This window comes from Thunnus thynnus, chromosome 20 (assembly GCF_963924715.1).
Source record: "Thunnus thynnus chromosome 20, fThuThy2.1, whole genome shotgun sequence".
NCBI lineage: Eukaryota > Metazoa > Chordata > Actinopteri > Scombriformes > Scombridae > Thunnus > Thunnus thynnus.
In genome coordinates this window covers 20,324,802-20,352,403 of record NC_089536.1, presented here as the reverse complement: position 1 = coordinate 20,352,403, position 27,602 = coordinate 20,324,802, and the positions used below count along the sequence as shown (strand labels likewise).

At 41.2% G+C, this 27,602-nt stretch overlaps 1 protein-coding gene across 6 annotated transcripts in view; it reads left to right on the top strand.

Moving 5' to 3' along the window:
* The window catches only part of mrtfab (myocardin related transcription factor Ab), a 38,122-nt gene extending 28,492 nt beyond the window's left edge, over positions 1 to 9,630 (top strand). For 2 of the 6 annotated variants that reach the window (XM_067576564.1, XM_067576560.1), the window contains exons 6-18: positions 290 to 453; positions 563 to 703; positions 902 to 973; positions 1,550 to 1,734; positions 3,338 to 3,509; positions 4,042 to 4,437; positions 4,533 to 5,552; positions 5,735 to 5,941; positions 6,027 to 6,119; positions 6,524 to 6,664; positions 6,799 to 6,891; positions 7,881 to 7,941; positions 8,047 to 9,630. In XM_067576564.1, coding sequence (XP_067432665.1) covers positions 290 to 453; positions 563 to 703; positions 902 to 973; positions 1,550 to 1,734; positions 3,338 to 3,509; positions 4,042 to 4,437; positions 4,533 to 5,552; positions 5,735 to 5,941; positions 6,027 to 6,119; positions 6,524 to 6,664; positions 6,799 to 6,891; positions 7,881 to 7,941; positions 8,047 to 8,633 — 3,332 coding nt within the window. In that variant the 3' untranslated portion in view covers positions 8,634 to 9,630. Of the gene's footprint in view, positions 1 to 289; positions 454 to 562; positions 704 to 901; positions 974 to 1,549; positions 1,735 to 3,337; positions 3,510 to 4,041; positions 4,438 to 4,532; positions 5,553 to 5,734; positions 5,942 to 6,026; positions 6,120 to 6,523; positions 6,665 to 6,798; positions 6,892 to 7,877; positions 7,942 to 8,046 lie in introns of all 6 variants that reach the window. The other 4 variants (XM_067576563.1, XM_067576559.1, XM_067576562.1 and 1 more) reach the window with 4 other exon arrangements.
* Positions 9,631 to 27,602: the final 17,972 nt, after the last annotated feature.

Below are 27,602 nucleotides of genomic sequence, written 5' to 3'. Positions count from 1 at the left end.
TAGTCATTTCCTTTTTAGCAGTTTTCTTTCTGACTGTGTTACACAGCATGATGAGGCCAGGAAATGAACAGGTCGGCCCTCTGGCTACTCTGACTGTGAGAATTTCCAAATTCACAAGCTATTGTCAGTCTTTTACTGGCCAGAGAGTAGGACCACCTAAAGATGCCACAGTTGCTGCCTTATATCTTCTAAGCTGGTTCATATTCTGATTGTGAATATCATTATGATTATATGATTATATATGTATTATATATGTATTCATATATGTATGTATTCTGGTCTGTCACAGATTCTCCGAAGGGAGCTGGGGGAGAGAGTTCATCTTTAGATGAAGACAGCAGTGATGCATTGTCACCAGACCAGCTAACCAATCACGACTCTCCCCTGAGTGCTGTCCCACAGCTGTCCCCCACCGACGGACTCACCCAGAATGGGGACATTTCCCCCACACAGGTACCATTGCAGAATGAGAGTGACTTGGACTTGAAATTATTCCAACAATACAAAAAGTGATTATAAACATGATCACACCACTAACCAGAGTAATACTGTATCATCTCAGTTCCTTGCGCAGCCCCCTCCTCCACCACCTCCACCACCTCCTCCCCAGGTGAATGGGTCAGACTCCTCCCCACTCCCAAAAGCGACAAATGGGACGACAGGGACGCCAGCAAATTCCCGCCCCTCTACTGGACATATCAAGGTGAAGGAACGCAAGTTATTTCACTGTGTTTTCACCCATTAGCTTGTTTCGAGCTGAACATTCTGCAGATTTTGACGACTTTGACTAAATCTGACCTTAATCTCTATTTGTGGAGCAGCTATAACTGTCTAACCCTCCCTCTTCTCCTCATTTCGTTACCGCCTCCTCCCCGACCCCATTTCTCACGGTTTCTGTCAGCAGTCTCAGGCTAAGACAAGTTCAGACCGCCCTCAACAGAGACCTAAGAAACCAAAGGACAGCAAACCCAAGGTCAGCAAGCTCTTTGTTTCATTTTCATTATAACAGGCACTGACACAGGAAACTAAATAGAAGTATAAATAAATATGAAGATGTATCTGTCAGCACATCATTTTTAGAGTGATTTATGACTGCAGTTCAGTTTTTGAGAATGAAGATTGTGTTTGTCAGATTTTGCCAAGGAGCTGGAGTTCATTTAAAGTGACTCATCAGATTTGGAAGAGCCGTTTTTAAAGGGCTGTGGTTTTGGTTCCTTTAGATTCACAGAGCAGGGGGGTTCTGTATATGTCAAAATTCAAGTTTTTGACATATAACAGTCATACAAGGAGATATCTATAGTAGAAGAGGAAGAGATACCAATTCCGTCAACCGCAGTATCCTCAAAACACAAGAATATAGTTGCCTTTTCTTGGAATAGGTGCTGTAGTTATGCTTTTACTATTAGGCTCTCCATTTTTCTCATGGTAATTCTTGACACTTGAAGTAGACCTAGATGAAGCAGAGATGTCAGACATTGATGTTATCCATTAGTGTGAAAGTACTAAACGGTGGAATTGTCCTTTAACTGTCTTTGTTGTCTTGGTGAAGGTGAAGAAGCTCAAGTACCACCAGTACATCCCTCCGGACCAGAAGGCAGACAAGGAGCGTCCGCCTCAGATGGACTCATCCTATGCGAAGCTCCTCCATCAGCAGCAGCTCTTCCTGCAGCTGCAGATCCTCAGCCAGCAACAGCAGCACTACAACTACCACACCATCCTGCCCGCCCCTCCCAAGTGAGTATCAAGCATGACCGCGTATGTGTGTGTATGATGTGGAAGTGAGGATGACTGATTGCAGTGGTTTTAACGGAACACCCTCCTTTTTCTTCCCTATATTAAACACGTAGTGTGGTTCACATGAAAATCATTTCTGCAGCACAGCTTGTAGCGGTTTTCATTATGACTTACTGTCTTCTCCAAACCTTTCTGCTGTGGCTTGTTCTTTCCACATTAGTGGGTTTTGGATGAATATTTTGAGCCTAGAGCTCCAAGTAGAAGTAATCTGTCTACTAAAGGAAGGAATCTCTGTACTGTATGTATGTCCTTCACATATCTCTTGAACAGTTCAATTGATCAACTCCACACTTTGTAGGTGTATGACTGGGGACCCAAGGGAGTGCAGTGTCGAATTTGGTGCAATTTGAACATGTAATATGTTTAATATTAATAAACTTTGAATAAACCAGCGATCAGTGAGCCACTCCGCTCTGTGCAGGGGCAGGACTTTGCTGACTGACAGCAGAGTCCTGCCCCTGCACAGGGCACCTCCAGCATGTCACAGAGACCAGAGACGAGGCATGACACGAGTCACAGAAAAGTGCTCTAAAAAGAGAAAAGTATACAGTGAACAGAGATTTTAATCAAGAATAGATAGACAATCTTACCCTGTGCCTAGACAGAAAGCGTAGCATTAGCAGCAGGTTAAGCAGAGCAGCAGTAAGTGAGTGTCTGCACAGGAGGCATTCAGGTACATCGTTGAACGTAGGTCACCCACATTTTGGAAGCGGTCAGAGCCCAATACACAATTACTGTGGTTAAACATGTAAAACGAAGAAAATACTTTCCACAGGCAGTTCAAAACCAGTTTGTCTCTTATGTTCCGAGACTGTGGCGATTGTGAAGCACCACAACAGAGACAGCACAAATTTTTGGAGCAAACATACCCACTCAAATCCGAGCTGAAGGCACAGAAAATAAACGATCTAAGAGCCCAATATGACCGATCCACTTTATTTTAGTTTTAAATGCAGCCCTCATTTTAGGCTACTTGAAATGAGAAAAGAACATTTATTTACTATGAGTATTTATTATTTATAACATCTGTGTATAATAAAATGTTAGTTTCCTTCATGTTGTTGGTGTATATACTCATTCACACCTCACATCAACTGTATTAATTTTTCTGTGTTGAAGTAGCGGCCGGAGGCCAAGCAGTTTACCCATTCTGAGCAGGCATGTTTTGAACAGGCACTGCACTAGTATTTCAAAATTAAAGTAAATCCCAGAGCAACAGGTGTGTCTTGACAGTAAAATGTGTGACTTACGACATATACTTAGTTTTTGAATAACAATTTATTGATGCAATAAAACAACGAGCAAATGATTGGTGATTAGCACTTGAAAGGTAGTTGATTTTGAAGGATTACAAGCAATCAGGTTAAGGAAATAAAAGTGTGATATAATTGAAAGTGTAAAAATCCACCGAAAACATTAATTAAGCCAAATAAACTATTAATTCGCACTTCTGCATTTGCATGAACCTGTGGTACGGCCTCTGTTAAACATTCCTGCTCTGTCAGAGAAATACTACATACAGCTGTTTTTTGTCTCCCTTCAGGCCACCAACCGAGCAGCCTCCCACAACCAACTCCGGCCCTTCCCCCTCCCGCAGTGTTCCCACGACGACCACCTCAGCCCCCACCAATCAGAGCGGGACTGCCCGGCAGAGCCAAACAGCAGTGGGAGGAGTCAAACCAAGCACTCTGCCAGCCAACCTGGATGAGTTCAAGGTAATTTAAACAACTTTACCCAGTGTCATAAATATAGAACCTCATAGCACATCTGCTACACCATTGGAAACTAAATTTAATCAGAATTTTTTTTTAAAACTAATATCTTTTTAATGGAGGTCATGTTAGCTACTTGTTTTAATGCCATTTAATGAATGAGATCAGGTCCTCTGTGTTTATTTAAAACTTTCTCACTGACTAATACAAATGATCAAGCATGTTTTGACACGTAAGTTCAAAGTTTGAGAATAAGTGAACTTAAAAATCGCCCACAAGTGAGGTCATTTTATCATCTCAAAAAATGAAGGAACTGCTGAATGAGGGAAAATTACATCATTTGTTTATTCTCAAAATATGATGTCATGCTTTGCTGTCCCTTCACACCACTTATATGACCTTTTTAAAAGTCAGGCTAAAGGATGTTCCACTGAACTTGATACTTTTTTGTCCCTCACATATCTATTGTTTTGTTCTCTTTCACTTTGAGTCATTATCTGTTGTATGAGTGCTGGTGTGGTTTCTCATCCTACAGGTCGCTGAGTTAAAGCAGGAACTGAAATTACGTGGTTTGACCGTGTCAGGCACCAAGAATGATCTCATTGAGAGGCTTCGTAACTATCAAGAACAAAATGGCTCCACCGCAGCGGTTTTGAAAAATGGCATATCGCAGCCCAGCCAGCAGGGTGTGGTCTCAGTTGCTAACACAAACACATCCTCTCCAACCACAACTACCACCTCTGAACACCAATCAGGAGAGGGCGGGTTTAAGGTAGCTTTTTCCACATTGGCTCAGACTGTTCCAGGGCGAGTCATGCGTTTCGGCAGCACCAACTCCAGCCCGCCTGTGTCGCCGACTCCATCTGAGCGGTCGTTAGCGGGGATGAGTCCAGATGAAACCAGCTGTAATGGAGACATGTTTGGAGAGATGGTGAGATCTACATCTTAACTTTTTTTGGTTGTTGTTAAATGAAATGTTCCTTCCCTCAAGCCTTTTCCCTGACATCCTACTTTCTTGTCCTTCAGGTGAGCTCTCCCCTGACCCAACTCACCCTGCACCACTCTCCTCAGCACCCGCCAAATGTCTCCCCGCTCTCACAGCCACTCTCCAAGGTCAAAGAGGAAACCCAGAGCTCATGCAGCCTCTCCAGGACTTCACCCGCTTCAGGCCAGCCTCCAGAGCCCCTGTCTGGGGTAGCCATGGACACATTCTCCATGGACAAAGACCAGATGCTTCAGGAGAAGGACAAACAGATCGAGGAGTTGACTCGGATGCTGAGGCAGAAGCAGAGGTTGGTGGAGACGCTCAGATCCCAGCTGGAGCAGGGCAAGATGGCGGGTGGAATAGTGGTGGAGAAAGAAGGAAGTGAGAAGAGCAGAACGACATCCCCAGAGGTTAAACATCAAACTCTGATAAAAGCCTCAGCCATTCAGCCCCCTACGCTCCCCAACGGCCTCGTGGTGAAGGTGAAGAAGGAGTTGGAGTCTGAGGAGGGGATGGAGGGAGTAACAGAGGAGGCCCAGATAAAAAAACTGGCCCAACCGATGCAGTGCTCTCAGGAGACTCTGCTCAGGCTGCAGCAGATTCATCGGCTGCAAGTCCAACAAGCCGAACAACAGAAACAGCTGCAGCAGAGTCAGACGCAGCTGCAGAAAGTGGCAGAGGTCAAGTCAAACCCTCAAAAACAACAACAGCAGAAGAAAGAAGCTCAAATCCTGCTCCACCAGCAGCAGCAACTGCAGCAGCTCATCATACAGCAAACCCAACAGAAGCAGCTCCAGGCCCAGCAGAAGTTAGCACAGCAGAAACTGGCCCAGCAGAAACTCAGTCAGCAGAAGCTGGTGCAGCAGAACCAGCTGAAGCAAACACAAGGGCAGGTCCAAGCTCAGCAGAAGAACCAGGTTCAGCTGAAGCAGGTTCAGGTGCAGATCCAGAATCAGACGGTGGCAACTCAGAAGCCTGCAGCGAACCAAACTCAACAAAGGAGGCAGCTTAAGGCTCAGCAGAGGCAGAAACAGCAGACGCCAGCTGTCACCACACAACAGGTAATGACCACAAATACTCAGACATATTCATCACCAACATCATCTGCCATCTTATATTGTCATTTCAGTTTCACATATCAACTGTTATACAACTGCAACATCAATACATTCAAGAAATAACTAATGCTAATAAGTTTTAATGACAGTAAAATGGATGAAATAACTGTCCTTTCTGTTTCCAGGTGACTCCAGTCTTCATCAACCAACAGAACGGCACTCAGTTCCACACTCAGGCTATTTCGTTAGACCTCCTCAAGGCCAACGGAACGCCGACACTGGTCACCGACAGCAACGGCAACCACTACTTGATCGCTCTGACCAGTCACACCACGGACGGACAGAACGGAGTGTCCTCATTGGCCAAAACCAATGGACGCATCACGCTGCAGGTACAGCCAAACTTCATCTGTGATGTAACATGTATCCACTCCAGGATAGACCATCATCAGTCATACCCTTGTTGTCGTCTTTCAGAGATTGCAGTCGACTCCTAGTAAACTCCCCAGCACTGACAGCCAATCAAAAGAGCAGAAAGAGGCCGAGCCTGTGAGCCAGCCAATCAAAAAGGTACGACAACTTGGAATATGTCACTATACAACATGAATTTTAATTAATTTTGTTCACTGTGCATGTGTATGTGTATGTTTTTGCATGTTACCCAACTTATTACTTGACTACTCACCAAATATATTTGCCATTTCTTATAAAATGGTTGTAAAATGAGGGAGCTTTGGACAATAGCATTTGCTAATGAATGTAATGTAACAAAGTGCAGCAGGACTGTCTGCATCTTCCAAAGAGTTGCTTCTTTCTTCCACAAGATGTCACCATTAACACAGTTTAAAATCATCTACTGGGCTGATGAGAGCCATGACATTCAGCAATAAGACTTGACAGTCAATCAGCTGAGTATCCAACAAGTTTGATGTCCGCTGTCCTAAAGTCAAAATATTTCCACTCTCTTCTCTCAGGGACAGAAGGCAGCACTGCACTTGGACACCAGTGGTGTTCCACAACCCGGCCAGTCAGTCACCGCTCCGCCCAATCTGCAGCCTTTCTTCGACGACATGTCCGACAGCGAAAGCCAAAGCAACATAATCTCGTCCCTCAAGGTAACAGCACCGCCTCCGCCGCCGATAGTTTCCCATCATCATTTCATCTCTGCTGCTAAACTTCATTGACCTTTTTTTCTCCTTGTTTCTCTTTCTTTTCTCATTTCATCACTTCCATCACTCCATCCTGGCAGAGAGAGGAGGTGTGTCCGCCTTACGACCGGCACACACTGTTTACCCCTCCCTCTCCCAAACCCAACACCTCCCTTCCTACTCAGCGTTCCAAAGTATGTCCTCCAGACTTTCTTTCCGTCTTTCCTTTGGTATTGTCCTTTTTCTGTCTGTCCCTCCATTTTTCCATCTTAGTTCCTCACATTTGTTTTACTGAATGAATTTTGAGTAAAATGAGTACAGCAGTGTTGTGATAGTGCTCGACTGTAAAGCTGCTCTCCATTTGTCTGCTGCTGTCATCAGTCTGTTTTTATTTAGGGGTTTTTATTTTCTTCCCTTTTCTCATGTGTGTTTTTTTGTGTTGCCGACTTGTCTCAGTCTATCACCTCTACTTCTTAATTTAGCTACTGTCTACTGTTTTCCATAATGCCTTAGGGGATCCCCAGAGAGTGGGTTTAAACTTGTTTCATTCAGATGTGACATATCTGGAGGTAGAAAAAGTGAAACGTTGGTCAGTCAAGTGTTTCCAGATAAGAGAAAGTAAAAATCACACTTGTCGCTTGAATATTGTATTCTGGTTCGTTAAGACTTCATAAAGCATTTCCTCCTCTCCTGGCTTTAGATTCTAAATGTGACCAAATTGAACCATTTAAAGTTTTAGAATAAAGGAAAATGCTGCACATTGCGTAGGAGAAGTTAAGATCTGCTATAATATGTGATCCACTTAAATAGACAACGAAATGGGCCCAGAAACTTTAAATAAGAGCTGAAATTAGTTAATTGATCAATTAGCTGGCAATAATTTTGATAATTGATTTAACTTTGAGTAATTATGTTGGCAAAAATGCTAGAAATGATCAGATTCCAGCTTCTCAAATGTAGATATTTACTGGTTTGTGTTGTAAACTGAAGGTTTTTGGGTTTGGACTGTTGTTCAGACCAAATTGACATTTTCTAGAGGAAACGATTAATAAATCAAGTTTTAAAGTTGTGTTAAAATTGTTGTGTTTTAGGATGTAATTTTTGTTTTCTGTCTAGTGAAGCTGTGTGTATGAGTGTGTTCTTGTCAGCTGATGGATAACACCGTGTTGCTCTCTGTTAGCAGGAGAATGGTGTGAACAGTCAGCAGATGGACGACCTGTTTGACATCCTGCTGAAGAGCGGAGGTGAGAAACTGTGACACAAACATTGATGACATAAGGACGATATGAGTCTGTCATTATGTGTAATGATGAGAATTTTCTTGTTTTCTCTCTCTCGTCTCCATTTAGAAATCCCCGGCTTCAAGGCCAACCCCGACCCTTCCCTCGCCCCGCTCCACTCTGACCCGCCCTCCCCATCTTCTCCCCCGTCCCCACTCCACCTTTCCCCTCCCACTCCCACCTCTCCCCTAATCTCCCCCCAGCCTTCCATAGGAGAGCCCTGCACAGGCAGCGGACGCCTGGAAGACTTCTTGGAGAGCACCACCGGCGCCCCGCTGCTGGGCGTGGAGCCGGACGGCGGCCTGACGCTGATCGACGACCTCCACAGCCAAATGCTGAGCACCGCCAGCATCCTGGACCACCCTCCCTCCCCCATGGACACGTCCGACCTGGGATTCTCCCCCCATTCTACGGGGCTAGACTTTGGCGACCCCACCCTGGACAGCATGGACTGGCTGGATATCTCCATGGTGGGGAGCGCAGGCGGAGGGAACGGGGGCAGCGGAGGGGGGAGAGGAGGAGGAGGAGGTGGAGCGGGGGTAGGAGACGGGGGGACGAGCCTGGCCCCGCTGGCGCCGCACACTCCGCCGAGCGTCTTCTCGGCCGATTTTCTGGACAGCACAGACCTGCAGCTGCACTGGGAGTCGTGTCTGTAGCCCCGCCCACTGAGGGACGCGCGCTCGCTCACACTGTGTACAGGCTCCGTCTTTATTTTATGCACATACAGATACCTTCTCTATGCTGTCTCTACCACTGCAGGAGTCACTGGCACATGCAAACACACACACATACACACAGTTTGCCCTGTCTTTCACTGGCTGTTACTTTATTCAGGATGAGGTGAAAATAAGAAAGAAACATAGAAATGAAATTCATAGAAAAGGACTTGGTGGACTGTAAGTTATCTTTTTTGAATTGTAATTCTATGTGGATCCAAACAGCAGACTGTTCAGACAAGCTGATAAAATCCCGTCTTTTCTGTCCTGCATTAACCAGGTCAAAGTGAATCAACAGGCGGTCGTTGTTCACCGCAACGTCATTTCAACCCTCGGAAACGGTTCGACAGATGAGAGCCGAGGAGGGGCCGTCAATGACGTTAACTCGGGCTTCTCTCGAGATAGCATCGTGTGTGTGCCAGTGCCTCCTAAACTTTGCACTTATGCTGAATCTGATTGGTTTAAAGAGGGCGTTCAGGTCAATCTTAGCGCTGTCTGGTGAGGCGGACCGAAAGCCACCTTGTGTTATATTATTGATCAGCTGAGCCGTCAACGGATGGTGTGAAAAAGAAAGGCAGCTGCCGGTGGCCTCGCCGCCTTACCGTGGCAACCTGAACCCCGCCCACACTAGTCAAAAACACAACCGTCATTGGTTGAGAGTTGCTATTGAAATGAACCATATCATTGGCAACAGTTTGAATTGAAGCCTCATTGGAGGTTGCGTATTATTGGTAACATGGTAGACCACTATGTATTGCTGTATATGGGGTGTATATTATCAATTGTCCATATGACTTATTTTTCTTTGCTGGTTGCTTAGAGTCGAGCTGGCCGGCTGGGGAACATAGGGTGAGGGCGGGGCTTCCAAAACACTTGGACCTTGTCATTTTTTAAAGAAAAAAAGTTTAAAAAATAAACATACTATAAAAACTCAAAAGATGTGTCTGTTTTTATTTTACATGTTCGCAACAAATGAGTAAAATGAAATTATAAAATGAATACAGTGTCCAAATATAGTCACTTTATAAAAAGAGAAATCTCAGCTCGCTTTATTAGTGTTATTATTGATAACTTCATCATTTATCAAATCATTAGTAACCTGCTCTTCACTATCTGTGGAAAAATAATCCTGGTGATAAAGGGAACAGTCACAAGAGGGCGCCATTGTAAAGAAATCAGCTGCCAACAAGGATACCAACAAGTGTCATGGCTGTTTTCTAGTTCAAATTTTAGTTGTGCTTAACATGATACAGATTTTTGGCAGTGCCAAACACATAGATTGATTGACAGTGGACTTCATGCAAAAACTGAATGTTTCCCTTTCTTTAGTCTATTGTTGGCATTTAGTCCTTGATAGTTTATTGTAGAGACCTTTAACTTTATTTTTGTTCAGCCATGTGGGAAAATTCCTCAAGTATTTGCTCTTTAATCTGATTTGTGTCTACATGATTGCTTGAAGATATTTATTACAATTAAGTTTTCACATTTTCCACATGAAATAAGGACATAAAAAGTAAAGCAAAACAGAAGGAAAACAAACTAATATATGAGGGGAATGTATAGTTCACCATACTGTCATATATAAACTACATTTCATCACTTCATCAGAAGAGTTTGCAGGGTAACTTGGTTTCCAGGTAGTGCATAAAGCGCCCCCATATTATTTACAATGTCAGTGGCAGAAAGGAAATGATAAAAGGAAACAATATCTGATTAGATCTGTAATAATTGTTTGTGGTTTATTAGTCATCCTCTGGCACTTCCACATACAATGTGTTAATATCCTCTGAGCCACATTATATACAAGTGTCTGAATTATTTTTATTAAATTGATGTAAGACAGTAGTGTGTAATATATATATATGTGAATGATCCATTTATACTGCAACAATTTCCATCTAGTATTGATAGTTTGACATTGCGCATTACGACCTATCGACCCCCAATAAACTTCTACATGTTTGCTCCTGCCGTATGGAGTCCTGTCCACTTGTCTGTCTGACTCTCCAGTTTGGGGTTTGAGTGTCCCAGACATTAAAATTTTCAGTTGTCAGGTGTTTGTTTTGTTTTTTTTTAAATTTCCCTGATCACTCAGTGCAGTGTAAGTCTTTATAAGTAGAAAACTGTGTAAAACAAGTAAATCAAGTCAGTTTACTCTTTTACACTTTGATTGTCTTTGTGTCTTCTATGTTATCTGGTTAGTCATCGTTAATGCTCCATTTGTACACAGTAATAATGACTTTGAAAGTGATCTGTTGTACTAAACACACAGCAACACAGTAATGGTCCTCAAAAAGTGATTCAGTGTCAACTACACTAAAACCTGTGACTGATATTTTCTTTCCACTGGCAGCTCTTATACTTAATTGTCATGTAAAACAATCTGTGGGAAGAAATTGATATCTTCTGCCTGACACACACACAGTGTGTATTTATGCTATTACCTTACATGGTTTCCTCTCTCACTGTTGTTGTACTGCAATATTTAATCTTTATTTTTTTCACACCAGAACTGCAGAATGTTATTTACTGGTTTCAAGATGAAACGTTTAACGCTTAACCTCTAACTCAGAGAATGAAACAGAGACTCAAATGACTAAATGCACACAGTTTACTTCACTGATATATTTTTTTGCGGGGTAGTTGGCTTATTAGTGCAAAATGCAGCAAGGTTTACTTTTTTTCAAGTTTTTTTTAAAGTTCCACTCATCATATTAACATAAATCACAAAATGGGAGAGCAGCAGAAAAGGAGAGAATTTATAATAATAAAGACAGAAACCTAAACCCCAATGCTATCATATTAACACTTTTCAAAACAGCTACTGGTGTACGTTTTTGTTGTTTTCTTGCAGATAAGTGGCAAAACATTAACCAGGTTGTCATGTTTAGTTGTTCTATGCAGGTGCAGCAGAGTTTAATAGCAAGAAAATCACAGGTAAATGTAGGGTTGGACTCAAACGAGGGCGTCTCTTACAGGGAGAAAACCATCAGTGAAGAGAGACTAATTTCTACCCACAGAAGCCTCAATAGAGCAGAATTAAGGAGAAAAGTGTTAGTAATTAGGGAGCTCTTGTTTTGAACAGAGAGAGTGAAGTGACCTCTCCTTCATCTCCCCCTCTTCCCTTTCTTTACGCCACCGGACTGAATCGAGCTCTAATGCCTTGTTTGACTCGTTCACGTCCTCTTTCCAGTTCTTCAAGCGTCACTCAGCCAGGCCCTTATCATCTCTCAAAGAGCCTGATGAGCCTTCTGTAGCTCTCGAACACACTGAATCCAACATACACACACACACACACAGATTTTCAATGCACAGCACGCAAACATGTAACCAGCTCAGCACACTCTTACAAACGCACTTCAAACACAGACACACAGGTCACAGCAGTTCCCCAGTGCAGTCCTATACACAGAGCAGATAAAAGTCCCGAGGCCTTGCCACTAATTAACTACAGTGAGCTCCAAAGGGCCGCAGCGCCACAAGGGCTAAAGATCTCCTCTGTATTCCACATCCCGCTGACAGGAGAACACCACCTCGCAGCCAGCAGTCACGCAGGATTTTTAATCACACGTGCACGGAAAAATTTTATCACCAAAATGTGAAGGCTACAAGAATGAAAGAAAAGTGGCACCCCTCTGCTCATACTGACCGCCATCATAGCTATGAAATCATGCCATGGGTGTCAAAGAGGTTACTGGGGAAGACTTTTACTGATCCAGACATGGATCCAGATTAGTGATCTGTGGTGATTTTCTTCTTCTACCTCTACTTCTACCAGTGAGCACTCATTTTGTGACTTGTACATCAAAAACCAGGGTAAATTATATTGTAAAGTAAAAATTGTTAGATGTCTGGGTTATCTATACAGTGTATACATATGACTGTAGTTTCAACAGGATTAAAATATTTCAAACGTGAGGCAGATTCTAACTACACTTTGAAATACAGTCATTTATATGTTGCTGCAGCAGTGACTGTATATCTAACTTAGACACTGGATAACTAAACAGGCAAAGCGGGCAACTGGGAACCCCTTGCGGCCCCAAAAACCCCAAGTACACTGTGTGAACTCCTTGTGGTCATTTAATCAATTAAAGAATTTGATTGGGTGCATTGCATGAACCACTAAAGCACACTATCAACAGACATGACATGCCTTGACATGAGACCACCCTGTTTGTAAAAAAAAAAAATCTAGTTTTCAGACAGTTTTGTGCTTACATGGTTCATTTTCGTTAAGTTATTTTTGATTAATAAAAATGAGCACACAGACAATCTGGGGCCAAGTATTACATAGAAATACAATACAGGTTAATTTATCCCAGGTTTAACTCAGAGATTTCATGACCTGCAATTCACCAAATAAATGCTAACAGGTTTGTGGTTAGACTTGCTAATTTAACAGTTATGTCTCTGATTCTAGTGGACTTGCTAAAGCTTGCGGTCAAGTAAACTATTTCTCAAGAAACTTGGGAACAAAGCGTCATTTCTCAGAACCAAAGCTGAAATTTGACCTGAAACCTCAATGATAGCTTCTAATTACAGAGCCGTTAACCTCAAACTCACAGAGTACGCCAGTTGGTTTGGATCGAGGTCGGATCACGTTCCCACCACAAACAAACCGCTCCAGAGTTCATTTGGGACTGGACCAAGACCACCTTCTCAAAGGGTTTCGGTACAGTTGTTTTGGTCTGCCGCCGAGTGTGATTACTGTGTTCAGATGTGCCAAAACAAATCTCACCAAGGCAGAAAACCAACCAGACTCCGAATCAACCAGATTAAACAGCACAAGTATGAAAACACACTCATTGTTAGACCCTCCTTGGCTGGTAAACACTCACACCTTTCAAACTCCAAGCCCCCCAGTTTGCAACAGGATTTCCATTACAAATCTGTCTCAGTTTTAGTAAAGCTCCTCCAGAACCAGATTATACAATCATTTTCTCAGGCTGAATAACACTCCTTATGACTCATCAACTGATCTAGTAACTGAAGACACTAAAGGTTTTAGATTTAAACTCCCTGTGCGTTGTTACTTTGTCAGAATGAGGTAATGTCGGTTTTTGGGCTATCATGACATTGATATTCACAGTGACAATAGTTTGTCCTTTGTTAACGTTTATGTGTTACAAAATGTAGAGATGATGGAAGGTGAAGCGTGATGTGTGTATCATGTGTGAATCTTGCTTGTAGGTTCAGATTCTGGGCTGCAGCATTATTGAGAGAAAAGTTGCACAAAACCAATGTGTTTGTTCAGCCGAACCTTTCGGTGTTTCAGGGGAGAGCGAAGGTTTCTCGTCGTGCCTCCGTCTCCTTTTGGTGTGAAGTTGTATGATGTGAGAGGAGAAGTCAGGTTTGGGTGGATCCTGCTGAGACTGCGGAGCCTTTGATAGCAGAGGATGTGAAGGCTGACATTTGCACAGGCGGGGGGAGACTGAGGGGGGATCAGGGAAGGAAGTGGGAGGCAAAGAGGGAGATGAGCACTGAGAGAATAGCAGCGGTGTTTTGTTCTACACCTGTTTGTTTGAAAGACAAGAGGTACGTGGGCAAAACAGAGAGACAGCGAGACAGTCGCAGAGGAGGACGTGCAAACAGAGCAGTCAAAACAGTCACTCTGAGCTCGCTGACTGAGTGTGGATTCCTCTGATCCACTCAGTTACCTAATTACAACCACCTACTAAGTGGTGATGGCAATTTGTGGCAGTTGTGTGATGTGGTGTGTGAACTGTATAGGGGGAGGTATAATATAAGCTGTCCTTGGGGGCATTGTTCACTTCAGACAGTCAACATAAAAAAAAATAGACTTTGCAGAGTTGAAACTGGTGCTGCTTTCATGTCATATTGGAAAAAAATAGCTTAGCTTGTTGCTATAAACTGCTTCTCACACATGGTTTTTTTAAAGTCGCTGGCACAGCTGCATTTCAATCAACAATCAACATTTTCATTCAAGATTTTAAAGTCAAGCATAAATTGAATAAAAATGAGGAAAAACTCCCACACACTATCTCGGAATATTTATCAGTTTACAATGTTTCAGGTGTATTAATATCAGATATGTCAAGGTTGGTGCTAGATCGGATAAGCCAGAGGGACAATTTGTGAAACTCTCACGAGATTTGTATGCTAACCTTAACCTTAATGTAACCCTAACCTTAACCCTAATCTTAATCCTAACCCTAACCGCATTTGCGAGAGTTCGTCCCTCTGGCTCATCCGATTTAGCATTTACCATATGTCAATATACTTGCTGAAGGTTGAACCGAAATGTCGTAAACTAATAAATATTCCAGCAGTGTGCAGGAGTTTTTCTCATTTTTATTCAAATTGTGCTTCCCTCTGACGCACCTGTTGCATATTTCTGTATGCAAAAGCTTTGTTTTCATTTAAAGTCACGAATAAACAAGCTGTTTTTTAAGTAATTTCATTGTAATGTGAGTGCCTTCATCAGTGTGACAAACTACAACAATTAGTGAAGTCAAGCAGCAGATGAGCTCTTTAAAGCATCCTGCACCCTGCTTGTTTGACATAAAAAGGTTAGAGCACCAACATTTTCTCCATGTTGTGTCATTGTTAAGAGATGCGTGTGCTGGTTTGTTGCCCTGAGGCCAAAGGATTGCTGTAAAAATAGATGCAAAAACAGCATTAACAATGAAAAAGTCTATTTGATGTTTTTTTTTTTTTCTTGAGCTACATTTTTGAAATCTAAAATGTATTTTAAATTCTAAATCAAACTCGACAACAGAAAATAACTGGATTTTACTCCATTCTGTAATAAGAATGAAATCGACATGACTAATTGGGTGGGATCTGAGTAGCCAGGCTGCGCTCACAGCTGACCAGTCGAGGTCTGTGTCTTTTAACATAACCTTGGGACAGCTAAACTGTGTGAGGCAGAGTTACGTAACGTTGGCCTGGTTTAGGGGTATTTATACTGAACTCCACAGATGTTGGAGAGGAGGGAGGGAGAGTAATGATATGTTGGTTTAACTCTTTTTTTTAAAGAAAGTGGAATATTCTGGATACATTTTCTATTTCAGATGAATCCCAGACTGCAGAAGAGGTTTGTGTGTGGAAAAAGATATTTGACTCTGAACGATGAAGCATGAATGTCTAGTTAACAATCGTCTGCTCTGTTAATTCTACTCCAGATCAATAGATCTTCATTAGCATAGAGGAGGTGTCAGACAGTTTGACACATGTTGCCTGTGTCCATTGGAGCTAATTGGGTCAAATCGTTGATATGGGACAAGTGGTTTTTGTACAGAAGTTTGATCAGTTTGTCCAGAAAAATAGAGAAACATATCAGATACATATATGGCAAACAAATTCATAATGAATTAGCAAATGTAAAATCTTAATTTATCAATGAAATATCATTCAAATAATGAATAACATGGTTGGTATTTCACGTTTCAGTTCAACAGTACAATACTTTTAAGAACTGAAATACGCTCTCCTCCACACAGTACATTTACACACAAACCCAGAGGGACACTGTGTCAGCGAACTGATATGGAATCAGTGCATAACGCTGAATGGACATAATGAGAGGACAATATGAAAGTAGGTTCATCACAATGGAAGCGTCAATTAATTGACTGGTTCAATCCAAACAGCCCAGAGATCTCAGTTTAATTGGAGCGAAGCTTTAGTACAGACACTTGATAAGAGTGAGAGAACAGAGACGTGATCAGACCGATTGTACTGGAAGTCAGTTACATTAATTAGTACAGTGGTATTAGCGGGATTGTGGGTACAGTAGCGGTACAGGACGTCTTCAAAGGATGTGTGTGTATGTGCACTTTTTTTTATGCTGTATGAATGAACTGCCAGATGCCAATGACAATTTTCCACCTTGATGGACAATAAAATTGAATATTATTCTATTATAAAAGTAGGGAAGATATCTTCAATATCATCTGTCAATCAAACAGAGTGGGTGATTCTCACATCTTTTCATTTTCACTTGATGAGGTTGGAGTTTCTGTTGATGGCTGACTTTCAAATCACAAAACTCAAGACACACAGTGTCTCAAGGAGACAAGCCCTCTTCACCCACCCACCAAAACGCACACATACACACACACACACGCATACACACAGGTTGTGCTGTATTATCTGGTGGCCTTTTGGAGCTAGTGGCTGGTCTTTTTGAGTAATGGTGAAGATCATGCAGAGTGTCATATGCAACAAAATACTGAAAATGTAACATAAAAATGTTCATATATTCACCTCAATCATGTTGGTCTTATTATAAAATCATTGGAGCTTAGTGTGCAGTCATCTTGACTTTGACTAATAAAACGTTACCTTCAAGGGTCGTCAGTTTTATGTTTTATGAAGTTTTATTTCAAAAATGTTGAAATTGACACATTTCAGTAGGAACTGATGAATAAAAATGACATTTGGAGTCTTAACCAATAGAATCGATAAGCAAAACTACAAAACTATTAGACCCATGTTGTAAATGGAATTATCCTTTATGTTTAAAAATATTTGAATGATGAATATTTCATCACTGATATTTGTTATATTTGATATTTGGACTGTAAGTTCCTCATGTCATGTGTTCAAAATTGCTGCTGCATAAATAGGTTCAAAGCACTGATGATGGACAGAGTTAATCTAATTACTGGCTGCTGATGTTTGTGTAAAACTGATTGTTTCAGGATTAGTGGAGGAGGGACAGATCTTTAAAAAGACAGTTCTGGGTGAAACTGGATTGGTGGCCAGGGAGTGATGTGGGTAATGGTTATTATTACAACACACCCAATATAATGACATTCAGCCCCAACATCCCTGTGAGACTCTGGGTGATTAACTGGGAACGCAGAGAGGGGTGAGAGATGTAAACGAGATGAGGGGAAGGCGATACAGATGTAGATATAAATAAAAACAAGGAGCAGCAGTGAGGGAGGGAGAAGACGAGAGCGAAGCCAGAAGAAACGGCAGAACCAGTGGAGGCCCCAGAGAGGAGAGAGGAAGGAGGAGCTGTGTTGTTCAGTGTGATTAACTCCAGAGAAAGAAGCCTGCTGGAGGACTTACTGAAATAGCTGCTCCTTATTAAAATAACTACTGCGACTGCCACTCACCTGGCTGCTGCTTAGCATTGCAAATGTACACGACAAGATGGTACATTACTTCATCCATAGGATGCTTGATGCACAGAGAGTTTGTCCTTGTTCCAGTGAGACACTGAACGTGCCTGATCTCTAAAAGAGTATGCACCAATTTATCATTGGACTAGTAAAACGTTGTTAGACTCATGATGGAAACTTAAATAAAAGGATAAAAAAAAATCGATACAGCAGAACAAGAGATATTGTCTTTTTTAAACGTTTTTCTTCCTTGTCAAAAATTTGGTGCCTACGTTACCCACAATGGAGCGAGAGGTCTGGTAACCTCACTTATTTCTAACTCCATGCACCCAGACTTTTTAAATTTTCAAACTTGCAGCCTTCAGCCCCAACCGACACTGACTTAAGTGATTTTATCAATTTATCACATTTTGCACAGCTCCCTCTGGAGTCATATGGCTTTAACTTTACTTTTTGTGGAATCATTAGAGTTTCCCTTTACAATACATTTTACACTGCTATGTTTAGCATTTTAACATTAATCAGTCAACAGATTAATCTTCAATTGTTAATATCATGACTGTGTATCTGCCTCTGTTGGCCTTTAAAGGATAGGTTCACAAGTTTTTCAAGTCTTTGTTAAAACAACAGTCACGTGCCCAAATGAACAGTGAAAGAGGTTTTCCTCTCTGTAATTATTCCTCCTGTTCATACTGGCCATTAAAAGATCTCCTTCAAATGTGCTTTCAATATAAGTGATGGAGGCCAAAATCCACAGTGTGTCCACACAGTCATTTTGAGCAAAAACACATTTAAAAGTTGATGTGAAGGTTATATGAGGCTTCAGCAGTCTGAGTTAGTCATATCGAGTGGATATCTGACACATTTACAGTCTTTTTAGTATCAAATTCCCTCTTTGTGTTTCCTTGGACAGTGTTTGACTGTTGAGTTGTGGTGGAAGTATAGCAACAAAAAGACGGACTTTGGCACTAAAAAGACTGTAACGCTGAAAGATATCTACTTGATTTGACTCATCTGGATGAAGCTCCATATTAGCTTCAGATAAACTTTTAAATACATTTTTGCACAGAAGGAGGACTGTGGATTTTGCCCCTCATCACTCACATTGTAAGTGCATTATGAAGGGATCTTCCAATGGTCAGTATGAACAGGAGAATGATTATGACATGTTGGCACCTGACTGTTGTTTTAAGACAGACGTGAAAAATTGTGAACTGGTCCTTTAAGCTACATTTTTACACTGAGAGGCATAGAGTCAGATTTTAGGGGGAAACCTGCTAGATCACTTTATGGCACAAAACAAGATTTGTCCACAGTTCATACTGCAGCATTTGCAATGGCAACTCCCTTGAGGACGAAAACACAGACGTACAGTATGTACATATTAGCAGTTGCAGACAGTGCGCACATGGCCACAGAAGTTATCATGTAGACAAACACAGAGGTCACGCTGAACCCTTAAGCAGAGGCGGTTTCCAAAAGGAGAAGCTACAAAACTTACAGCAACTAGAGCTTGATGAGGCCTGACTGGCGGTACCAATACCATTAGTGTGATATAATGTCTACAAATTAACTGCCACTCAACTATGTCTCATAATTAGCCACACTAGAGGCATCGCTCTATGGACGGCATTGTTGGTTGGTATGTCGGTCCACCACTTTGGTCCAGACTAAAATATCTGCTAATGAATAGATTGTCAAGAATTCCTGGTGCCCAAAGAATGATGCCTACTAAGTGGAGACTGTATTGTAACCATGACAACAAAAGTCCCCAACCTTAAGGAGGTAGTAATTTTAACCCAAACCACAATGTTCCTTAGCTTTATCAAAACACTCATTTTAACCTAAACCATGATCTTCCCCTAAAATGTCTTTTTCAGCAGTGAATTTTAACAGTTTTGGAAGGCACTAACAAATTATGTCATCCTGATGGTTACTGGCGAGTGGATGAGTGCAAAGCTTCAAAGCGGCAGATCAGAAAACACTTCTACGTGGCGTTCTAGAGTGCATGGACCAACAACAAATTAATTTAGAGGATTTAACTAACTTTGGTGATCCCATTGTTTTTTTCATAAGTTTTGCCTTTTTGGTTTTGAGTAAAGTATCTCTACAACTATTGGATGGATTACCTTGGAATTTGGTACATACATCCATGGTACCCAAATGATGAATGATGATAATGGTGATCCTCTGACTTAAGATTGAGAGTGAAATACCTTGACAACTGTTTGGTGGATGGATGGATGGATTACCCCTGATACTCTGACTTTTTATCTAACACCATCAGCAGGTCAAGAGTTCAGTTTGTCCAGTACTTTGGTTTATCTATCTAACAACAGAAAAAAATCTATATTGTCCTTGGAGGTAAAATGTCCTCTGATAATCCAATCATCATTAACTCTGCTGTCACACACAACACGCGCACATTGCATGTGAGTATTTTTGCACAGGTTATGTTTCTGAGTTTTAGGCAGAAGCAGCAAATCTCTCTCAGTGCTGAAATTTTTGATGGTTTTAAGGTTTCTGCTTCTACGCTCTTCCCCTCCTTGTCACAGATGTCAAAGCTTTGTACTCCTCTACTAAACCATCTCTCATTCTTATATGTTTTCTCTCATACACCGATTCTCTCATCTTCCTCATGCAAGTTGCATTCAGTCAGTCCTGTGTGCTTCTGTATCTTCTTCTTCTTCTGTGTTAATGAGAACCAGATTTAATTTAAGACCATCCATTGAAACATTCACACTATTCACAGTATTGTCACCTGCATCTGTTTCAGTACAAATCCAAGACATTTTTATATGGCTGCACTATTACATCACAAAGAAAACTGTACCATCTCCAACAGACAAACACTCTCTGTGCTGTCTGGACACAAAATAACATTTTCCTGACAAAAAGAAGCTCTGTGATTGGCTGATTTAATGGGAAACGTTGACACTTCGACCTTTTACAGCTACAGGTTAGAAAAGTCCGCAGCTGTGTAGAAATCGATGGCTCGACTTCATCAATGGATTTTATGTCTTGTGTAGTAAGGTTGAGTTGTTCTGGGTTTTTTTTCCCTTCCTAACAATCAAGATTAAACTTTTGCTGATTCATGTGGAGAAACTCAGTTGTTTAAGCAGCGTCATAGAATTCAAGCAAAAACAATTGAAACAAGCATAAAAAACATTGAGTAGCTATTGGAAATTTCTGCTACATGTTTGAGCTGAGAAACCAAACTCTGTATTATGTCTTCCCTTCTTGTAATCAGTCCATCCACTGATGTGTCCATCCATCTGTCAATGACCTGACACTGGATCACTCAGTACTTACTGTAAGTGTACAGCTGTATTTGTCTATGTTCATGTACCCATTATCTGTCCATCCATCTACTGTATCCATCCATGTATCCATTTGTCAATGTGTCCCATCCTCTTGCCCCATTACCATCATCCATGTTCTGTGGATTTTTATGGACATTGATCTAATAACTGTTTATATCATCACAGCAATAACTCATGACAGAGCATGTGCACTGTATATGAAACAATGATTTGCCCTCCAGGTTGTTGGCTATAAGCATTTCCTGCAGAACGGTAAAGTGCCACTGCCCCATATAAAGTGATGAAGATGTTGTTTAGTCTCTGGAAAACTTTAAACTTTAAAAGGAATGTTAAAGAGGCAGGTTAGATGGCAGGAGTATGTGCATAAAAGGTGATATTTTTTACAAAAAAACAAAAAGTCTCCCTCTGCTCAAAAATGTGTTTTTCTTTTTGTTCCTTCAGTTGGATGTTTGAGCTTCACTGTGCAGAATGATGTATGTGCAGATTTGACACTAGAAAGCTGTTTTCACATTCAGCTGCTAAAAGTGGAAAGTTTCTTGCCTTAAATCTGAGTTTAAGTCATGTACCTACAAGCATGATTTGTGACATCACAATTTGTTTGGAGCCAATCGTGGTCCAATATTCAACTTACACAAGTTTGATGTGGAAACTTGAATCCTCCAGGGCACAAACACTGAGAAGGGACTTTACAGTGATGAAGGAGACATCTTGCATCCAGCAGTTAAACTTTTGAAATGAAAAATATTTGAATAATGAGGGAGAAGGAGTAGATGTGATTTTACCAAGACAATTCTTTTTTAGTTGAGAAACCAAATCAAACACAAATATTCCACACAGAGATTTTTTATATATCTTAAAACATGTCTGGGGGAGATCTTTAATGAAACAGAGGCAAAAAATAAACCCTTGGAAATTCAACAAAAATAACTTAAGCTGAAGGAAAAGAAAAAAAAAACAACCAAACAAATAAAATCAGCAGCCTCACAGCCTGCTGCCACCATTTTACCATCACATAACTGGAACCTAACACCTGCTCAGGTGTAAGTATAGGGTGACCCAACCAAACAGATATATGGCCTCAAATCATACAAAATAATTAAGAAAACATTCATTTAAGATTTCTTTGTTACTGCTGACATCACTGTTCATCTCTGGGCAGACACGCACAGTCCAAAATCTCCAAAAATCTTTTGGTGATGCAAGTGTCTACTCATTGGTAACTTTATGAAATTTTCTGCTATAAATAATATTTTACCTGCACTTTGCAGGTTGGTTAATTCAAAATCCTGATGGCATAATGACATTTTTTGGCTAGTGTACAGGACCAGTCAAAAGTTTGGACACACCTTCCCATTCCCTTGAATGATAAAGTGTGTCCAAACTTTTTAAGTGGCACTGTTTTAAAAACATGTTACACCTTTAAAATCGCAGGTTGATCTTTTAGAGTATACATTCAATAAGATGACTACTGAGGTATGAGCGGTCTTTAGGTTTGCCAGCCAAAAATGTACAAAAAACAAAAAGAACAAGATTGGACAGGGTGGTAAAGCTCTGAGGGAAGGGAGACAAAAAGACTTTGGGGAAATGAGATTCATTACAGTTCTCTCTAGAAAATGATGTCGGTAATGGACAAGGCAGCGTCAGGGCTGATTTGTATCTGTTGAGGAGAGTTTGGGGGCCGGGGCCGAGGCCCTTCAAATTGCTAATCAAAGCTGGCCAAGAAGACTGACAGCTATTCTCACTGGGTGTCTGCACAAAGCTCATTCACTTCTATAAGTGTGTGTGGAGTTGTAATAGGCCTAAATGAAGCTGGATATTTGCATCTCCTTTGATTTGGTAAAGGTCACTGCTGACAGGGAGGTCCAGGGGGGACTCAGCAAAAAGAAACACACACACACACACACACACACACACACACACACACACACACACACACACACACACACACACACACACACACACACACACACACACACACACACTGCCCTGATTGGAGACAACAGTGTTACATTCTGCTTTCCCTGCCTTGTGTCGAAAATCATCCAAACTGAATCACTTAATATATTCATTCTTCTTTATTTCTCATTGTGCTTTTCAGTTTCCATTTAGCATAACGTCTGTTTAGATAGCGTTCATTTATTCACATATTATTCTTTATTTAGTCTTTATTTACCCCCGAGTCTTCCTTCTTCCCTTTTGTGAATTTGCTGCTCCATTGTGTGGCTGTTTTTCTCAATATGATGACTATTCATCTCCAAAGTTCCTCGACATCTCCCTCTCTCTGCCTCCAACTCTCCATATATTCCATAAAAACACAAAAACTTTGGCAGACAACCAATTTTTCTGTTTGACGTGTCCCCCTGTCCTGAAACTTCTTTATAAAAGTTGTTTCCCCTCAGGTGCAAACCAATTACTATATAATAAATGAATGTGACCCACAGCAAACAGACTTTAAATGTTCCTCTGCTTATCGTTTTTAAACCATACTTTCTCTATAATATTACTACTTGAGGAGGGGAAACCACGAAATAGGTTTACTATGCCTGAGTGAATTGAATATTTGTATGTGTGTGTGTGTTTGTGTGTATTTGTGTCAGGGGATGTTGTGGTCTTCCTGTGCTCTGATTCAGCCCCTCTGGGCTCTGCTGCCCTCTTTGCCTTTCCTTTTCTAATTGGCCGACTGAGTGCAGCCAAACAGTCAGAGGAACATCACTAATGATTCACCTAACCGACTCTAATAACTCTGCTGTCCCTCTCTGTCACCGTCTCTCATTCAACACCTTTGTACTGACTGTGATTTTGTAATCACCTCTGGTTGGCTTTTGATTGTTGGTTATTTGTAATATGTTCATATTAGTTTGGTGAGACTGTCCCATAGACTGTAAAAAAAAAAACAATGGATGTGGACACTGTGATGTCACCCCAACTCTGTTTTGAAGCCTCGAGTTTGCATTTTGACCGTTGCCATCTTGGATTTTTGGAGCCATAAGTGATGAGAAGTCACCATATTTAGACGAGAGGGTGGAGCTGACTCTGACGCCAGCTGCTAGCTTGGTTAGCACGGTGCATTTACAGTCTATGGTTAACTGTGATAATGTTAATGTTAATTTTCGCTAGCAAAACACAGGCTTAAAACCATTTAACAAAAATGCACTCACCGTTAAAAACTGAACATCCGACTCCTCAGAGGGTCTTTTAGTACAACCAAACGCTGAGCAAGACTTTTCTAGGTGACCAAAATGTTACAATTAACTTTGATGAACTGAAAACATATTGAAATAGGGACGGCTACAGCTACGCCTATACTCTTTGAATCTGGGGTTATGCTATGGTTACGTTACCGAACCAAAGTTGTAGCTGTGGTAGCAACTTTCCTGTGATCGCATCCACCTGTCACTCAAAGCGGCTACGCCCTTAATTATGCATAACTTTAAGCCTGAATGGGGAAATTAGCTATGGAGACCGAAACCGTTTTTTGTACCAAGCTGTTAACATGTTTATTTTCTGCGGGGATTTTAACATGGGGTTCCATGGGGATTGACTCACTTTTGGAGTCAGTCTCAAGTGGCTGTTCGAGGAACTGCAGTTTTTGGCACTTCTGTGTTGGCTTTATTTGTCAACCCCAGAGGTTGCCGCTTGGACTGTCCTCTCAAGAAAAAGGGCAGTATCAGTTGTTTCAGAAAATGCCAAAACAGACCTAGGTGAAAAAGCTCTCTTGTCTGTTAGTAGCAAAGAAGAGAGTAGAGTGATGTTATTATAGATCCACAAAGTAGGGAGGTGATCAGGTTGTATGAATGAGTGAACAAAATGTTGGACTTTGACACCAGAGATTGCTGTCCGCTTACCGTTTCCTACCGACAGTTGACATTTGTTTCTCTTAACCATGGACATGATATTTCCCTAACCTTAACCACGTTGTTTTTGTACCTAAAATCAATCAAATCTTAACTATAGCAGTGTCAGATCAGACATGGTTTTATTTTTGTAACAGTGATTTGTTTTGGAAGGCACAGAGTAAATGATGTTGTCCTGCCAAAAGGGGCGCCAGATCAGAAAATGCTTCTAGAAGGCAATTACGGACAATGTACTTGACTGTTGTTTTATTTGGAGAACTTGTTGGGTTTGAAGTATAATGGCTAATCTATGTCTTTCTCCAACTAAATTTTGTGCTCAAATCTCCAGTGAGCTTGTTAAAATGAAAGATCTGGCTATGTGAGTGTAGGACATTGGCAATAAATAAAGCAATGTTCTGTTTTTTTTCCAGGGAACTAGCAGGTTTGGGTTTATTTGCTATAAACAGTCTATTACGTGACATAAGTATCTTTGACTGAACAGTAATTTAATGTATCAATGAAACCCGTTCAATCTTTTCAGTATGATTTTACTGTGTCATGTTATTCTGAAAAACTTGTTTGCATTAACATTTCTGCTGCAATAAGGTTTTCTTCTATTCTCCGTACTAACTTCAATTTAGTGCACCATTCACTGCTCTATGGTGAGAGGCCCAACAGTCATTTAGATTATGTGTAAAGAAACCTCAGTGTTGTGGCTGAGACATTCACATATTCCAGCTACACTATTCAGCTCTCTAAAATTACAGATATGGATATGAGCTCATGCCAGCCATTGTAAACATGATACAGTTTACACGGACCAACCTTTACTTCAATATCAGGGTAAATGCACTCAGCAAAAACAATCAATGTCACAGTTGTTTTATAGATTATGTGCGGCCATTCTGTTAGTTCTGCCTGGTATTAACCAACAGCTGGTCAGCTGGTTAAGTGATAGACATATAAGCCAGTGATCAATATGGAGCTGGGTAAGCCTCAACTTAAAGGTCATTCTGGACCAATTAATATCTCAAAAGTCTGATAATAATATGTAAAGATATACACATGATAATATGTTGTTTTTTTTGATATGTCATACTGTGTGATGCAAAACTGCTGAATTACCACCGCACTTCGGAACACATTTACTTAAAAGGGATGTACTATGCACATTTCCAGGTCTATATTTTTACTCTGGGGCTCTACTAGTATGTCTTTGCATGATTTACAGTTTAAAAAACTCCTTATTTATTTTATACTGGCTCCTTATGCAGCCCCTCAGTTCAGCCTCTGTTTGAAACAGCTCCGTTTTAGCTCCTGTCTCTTTAAGCCCCTCTTTCTGACTAGCCCATTCTGTTCTGATTGGCCAGCTTCTGGAAGCTGCCCCTCACCATGGATGTATAATAAGATCTGGATATAGCACTGCCGCTCAGCCTTGCTACCAATTTTTCCTAGTAGCCACACAAATCCGCTGTGGCAAGCAATTCTTATTGGATTGAATAGGTGCCATCTTTGAGTCCAGTATCCAGATATTATAATGCATACATGCCTTTGACAGACTTCCGCCAAAACCCCCAAGAAATGCACCACGCCGTGAGCCAATTTGACATTGTGGCCAAACCATGTTATTACAACTTCCGGGTCCATCACGTGATTGCACACTGGCCCATAAAACATTTTTCTCACACATAATCATTGGAAAAGGCGTGACTGTAAAACGGTGAATAATTTTTCCTCCCTTCATTTTACTATCAGAATTTGATCCATTCAGTCTGATAACATTTGAAAAGTCTAAAAAAGCCACATGATTTGATGATTTTATCCCCATTCAAGTGAGCGGAGAGCCAACTGGAAGTTAGCTGGCTCAATCAGCAGAGGTCTGTAGTGCACATGCTCTATGGGCCCAAAAATCATTAAACGTAAGCAACATCTCTAATTTCTTTACATCAGGAATCCAATTTTTTGGCTTCATGCGTCACTGAGCAACTTTCATAGGAATGAACATGGCGCCATCTTTGTGTCCAGTATCCAGTTCTTCTTAATACATCCATGCTTCTGCCTTCTCCGTAGGCTATGGAAACCAACAGTAGTAGGTTTCATTACTTTTTCTCGCTCTTTATTCAAAATGGAAACTTCCAAAATATGCAAGTGGACAACACAAACAGCCTGTGGAACAACCTTAGCAACATGAAAATCTTACCTTGTCCAGCTTCGTAAAAATGTGTCAAAGTGTCTTAATATATTTTTTTCTGCACCACTATTAGGATAAAGAATCTTCTGCAGAAATCTAATTCATATATGCACAATAAACACAAGAACAGGGACTCCTCTAACGGCCACCTTTTTGCCTTTTGGTGCATAACGACCAAAACATCAAGCAATGTGTCACCTCTAGTTCCCTTATTAAAGCAGCAGCCGACGCATGACCTTATATGTTCTCTGTTGTGTTAATGCGTGAGGGAACAGACAGCAGCAGAGGGAGAGATTTAAATTATTCTCCAGGCAAACAAAATGGAGTCGCAGCAAACAGTTCCCAACGTCACATCTCATATCAACAAATCAAACTCCACCAACCCAACTAGCACTGAGAAGTCAGCAACATTTACTCTGGTCACAACATGTGGAGCACTAAATATCTTTGACTATAAACATTGT